This window comes from Salvelinus sp. IW2-2015, unplaced genomic scaffold (genome assembly GCF_002910315.2).
Source record: "Salvelinus sp. IW2-2015 unplaced genomic scaffold, ASM291031v2 Un_scaffold16363, whole genome shotgun sequence".
Classification (NCBI taxonomy): Eukaryota; Metazoa; Chordata; class Actinopteri; order Salmoniformes; family Salmonidae; genus Salvelinus; species Salvelinus sp. IW2-2015.
The window spans coordinates 360,045-363,325 of record NW_019957552.1 but is presented as its reverse complement, the minus strand read 5'-3'; the positions used below and the strand labels follow the sequence as shown (position 1 = coordinate 363,325).

The 3,281-nt window shown below is 44.1% G+C and overlaps 1 protein-coding gene across 1 annotated transcript in view; it reads left to right on the top strand.

The window, feature by feature from the left end:
• Positions 1 to 878: 878 nt before the first annotated feature.
• The window catches only part of LOC112080523 (inactive heparanase-2-like), an 87,114-nt gene continuing 84,711 nt past the window's right edge, over positions 879 to 3,281 (top strand). The window contains exon 1 of the mRNA XM_024146310.2: positions 879 to 1,046. Within this exon, the coding sequence (XP_024002078.2) occupies positions 879 to 1,046 (168 nt within the window). The remainder of the gene's footprint in view (positions 1,047 to 3,281) is intronic.

Below are 3,281 nucleotides of genomic sequence, written 5' to 3'. Positions count from 1 at the left end.
TACTGTCTACACTCAGTTTGATGTTTTTATAAAGTTTGTTTTCATTAAATCGTTTTTAATCATAAATAAAGTTGTTACTGCTACGGATTCCGTGACGCGGTTAACCTTTAAGCTGGGACCGGCAGTTTGTTTTCGGGATTCCTGTGAAGTAGCAGTTAGCTGCAAGCCATCATGAAAACGGAGCAGGCTAATGCTAGCAGTGCTAGCCCACCAGTGTTTTTATCCACGGCTGGGCACAAATGCTTTAGGTGTGAGATTTCCACACAATCACAAGATGAAGATAAGGTGGAATTGAACAATAGACAGAGATTTGTCTGCCCTAAATGCACCACTATCAAGCAGCTTAGGGAAGAGATCCTCCGGCTGCTAGCTCGGCTACGAGAAAAGGATAACCTGCTTTCTAAGTACACCGAACTTGCTGTAGCCCAGGCAAACCGAATCTCAGTTATAAATGCCTCCTATTGCAAAACTGTCTGAGTCGGGCGACGTTGATCTGTCCCAATCCAACGGACAGATGTTCAGCTCAACTCCGCGGCCAATGGGAGACTGGACACTCGCAAGGCATAGGAGATCATGGAGGCAGTCTGGCCACCCTTCATCTTTCCAAGAAGATCCGATCCAGCTATCAAACAGCTTTGGCCCACTTGAGATGGACCTACTAGCCCCGGGAGTCAGCACCTCCTGGGGGAGGGTGCCACTGGGCGGCTGCCTACGGCCACCATAGACAGAAGGGTCTCGGGCCATCTTCCACCTTCCTAGGGTTTTCCGACGACATCCGCAATTGCGAAGAGTCAGGCTAGCCTGGCTCGAAACCTCCATCCCCCCTGCCCGAGGCAGTCCCATCCCGCTCCCCCTCTTCCTCCCCATCGGATTCCACCATGGCCACCGTCATTGTGGGAAGCACGATGATGAGAGATTTGGGCCTGCCTACGGTCTGTGGACCGACCAAGGTCCACTGTCACCCAGGAGACTGTGTCCATGAAATCAACTCTGTCCTGCCCAAGGTTCTGGCCAACTACACCAATATTGACACCATTGCCACTCACGTGGGTTTTAACGACCTTCGCTTTAGCCGATCTGTGGGAGGACTACAAACATTTTTTATACACCTCGCTAGCACAGGGAAGAGGATAGTTATCTCTGGCCCCCTCCCATGCTATCGAAGGGGTTCGGAACTTTTCAGCCGACTCGTTGCCCTGAGACTTTGCAACGTCAGGAATGTCACCTTTTGCGACAACTTTGATTTGCTGTAGGAGCAACCAGCACTTTTAAAAAGAGACGGGATTCACCCTAACTGCAGCGGGTCCGGAATTATTTTCAGCAACATGGGAAACTGTTTTAGAGACTGCTGGACAGGCCCTGGTAGTGCTCCAGTCCTCCCTGTCAGAATAACAACAACGGATATGGAAAGAATATCAACTCCCGTAGAAATGGCAGAATGAGAGTAATCTAATTTATGTTCCCCTATCTCCGCCTTCTAGTGAGTTTATATCCTACCATGCTGACAGATTGGAGACTGTCAGAAAACACGGTTTATAACATTAATAATTTGGTTGGTATTACATAGGTTACCTTGAGGCAGATGCCCCAGGGGCAGAGTGGCACACACTCATTTAATATGGCACTTTTAAATGTTAGAACAATCACTAGTAAAATCTTTCTTGTGAGTGACCTCATTACTGAGTGCAAAGCTGATTGCATGTTTCTCACTGAAACATGACTGTCTTCAGACTGTAGTGCCGTTTTTATTAAAGCCTCCCCACCGGACTACAGCTTTTCATACTCTATCAGAAAAGGGAAAATTGGGGTGAGGGAACAGCCTCTATTTTTTCTAATGCTCTCAGCTGTAAGGACATTTCATTTGGGGAATTTGGGTCTTTTGAGCATCATGCTATACTGTTTAAATGTCAACCACCAGTGCTGGCTATAACCCTGTACAGGCCACCAAAGCACTTTCTTTACTGATTTCTCTGAACCATTTTCTATTGTCCTTGAGAACTATGATAAAATCATTGTGTTGGGGAATTTTAATATTCATGTTGGCAAAGAGACTGATTCCAAGACCATTCAATTTATGAGTCTGTTGAGCTCGATGGACTTTATCCAACATGTTACTGGGCCCACCCATAACCGTGGCCATACTCTGGACCTGGTTATTACCAAGGGGCTTGCTATTGACATATCCTCTGTGTGTTTTTACTACCTTGTTTAACTTTAATAGCAAATTAAGAGAAACCATTGATGCCATAGCTCCAGTAAGGTTGAAAAAGGCCACATCAAAATGGAGAGCCCCTTGGATGAGGGAGGAAACTAATAAATTAAAGAGAAATTGCAGAAAGGCAGAGCGGAAGTGGAGAAAGTCAAAGTCCATTATGATATTCTGAGAGAGCAACTTGGCATGTATAACAAGTCAATTAGAAATGCCAGACGGGCTCATTTTTTCTGATCACTAATAATCTAAATAATTTGAGAGTGCCCTTTTCCACCATTGATGGCCTGATAAATCCTACCCCCACAAACCAATGTGAACTTTCCTCCACATCTAAATGTGATGAGTTTGCTGCATATTTTAGAGATAGGTTAGCAAACATTAGGCTGGAAATTAGTCAAGCAAGACCCCATGAGAAGATTGATGATATGTGCTGTCATGACGTTGCCTGCGTGGGTATAGCAAACCCCATCCCCCTCTCCCTGCCTCCCCCTTTGCTCCTTCAACCCATGCTGTGATCACAGAGAGACGTTGTAACAATATTCATGGGATCTCCTCATGGATAAACAGTATTAAAAGAGAGACGTAAACTTTCAGGACAAAGGAATTCTCTTCCACCTCACAGTTGAGGTACGAACAGATTTCATGTTCCGGAAAAAGTATTAAAAGGCCGGTGGGGGAGTCGCTATTAACCATGTCCATTGGTCACAAATGTGAGAACTACACTTGAGAGCAGCAATAATAAACAATAAAATACAAAGACCATAAAAAGAAATTAAATAAAATAACCGAAAAAAAAAACTACCAAACAAAAACCTACCCCATCAGAAAAGCAAAAACACATACACACTAAAACAATAAAGAACACCCCTAATAAAGTTGTCACAACAAAGATTACTCCCATAAATAATACAATAAAGAAAAAAAAAGACAATCAAAAACAACACTCCCACATCCAGCAAAATATACGAAAAAAGAATAATAACTGAAAAAAAGACCACAAACAACAGAAAAACACCACATCACCACACACAACCCCACATCCCAATAAACTCCACCCCTGATCCACATC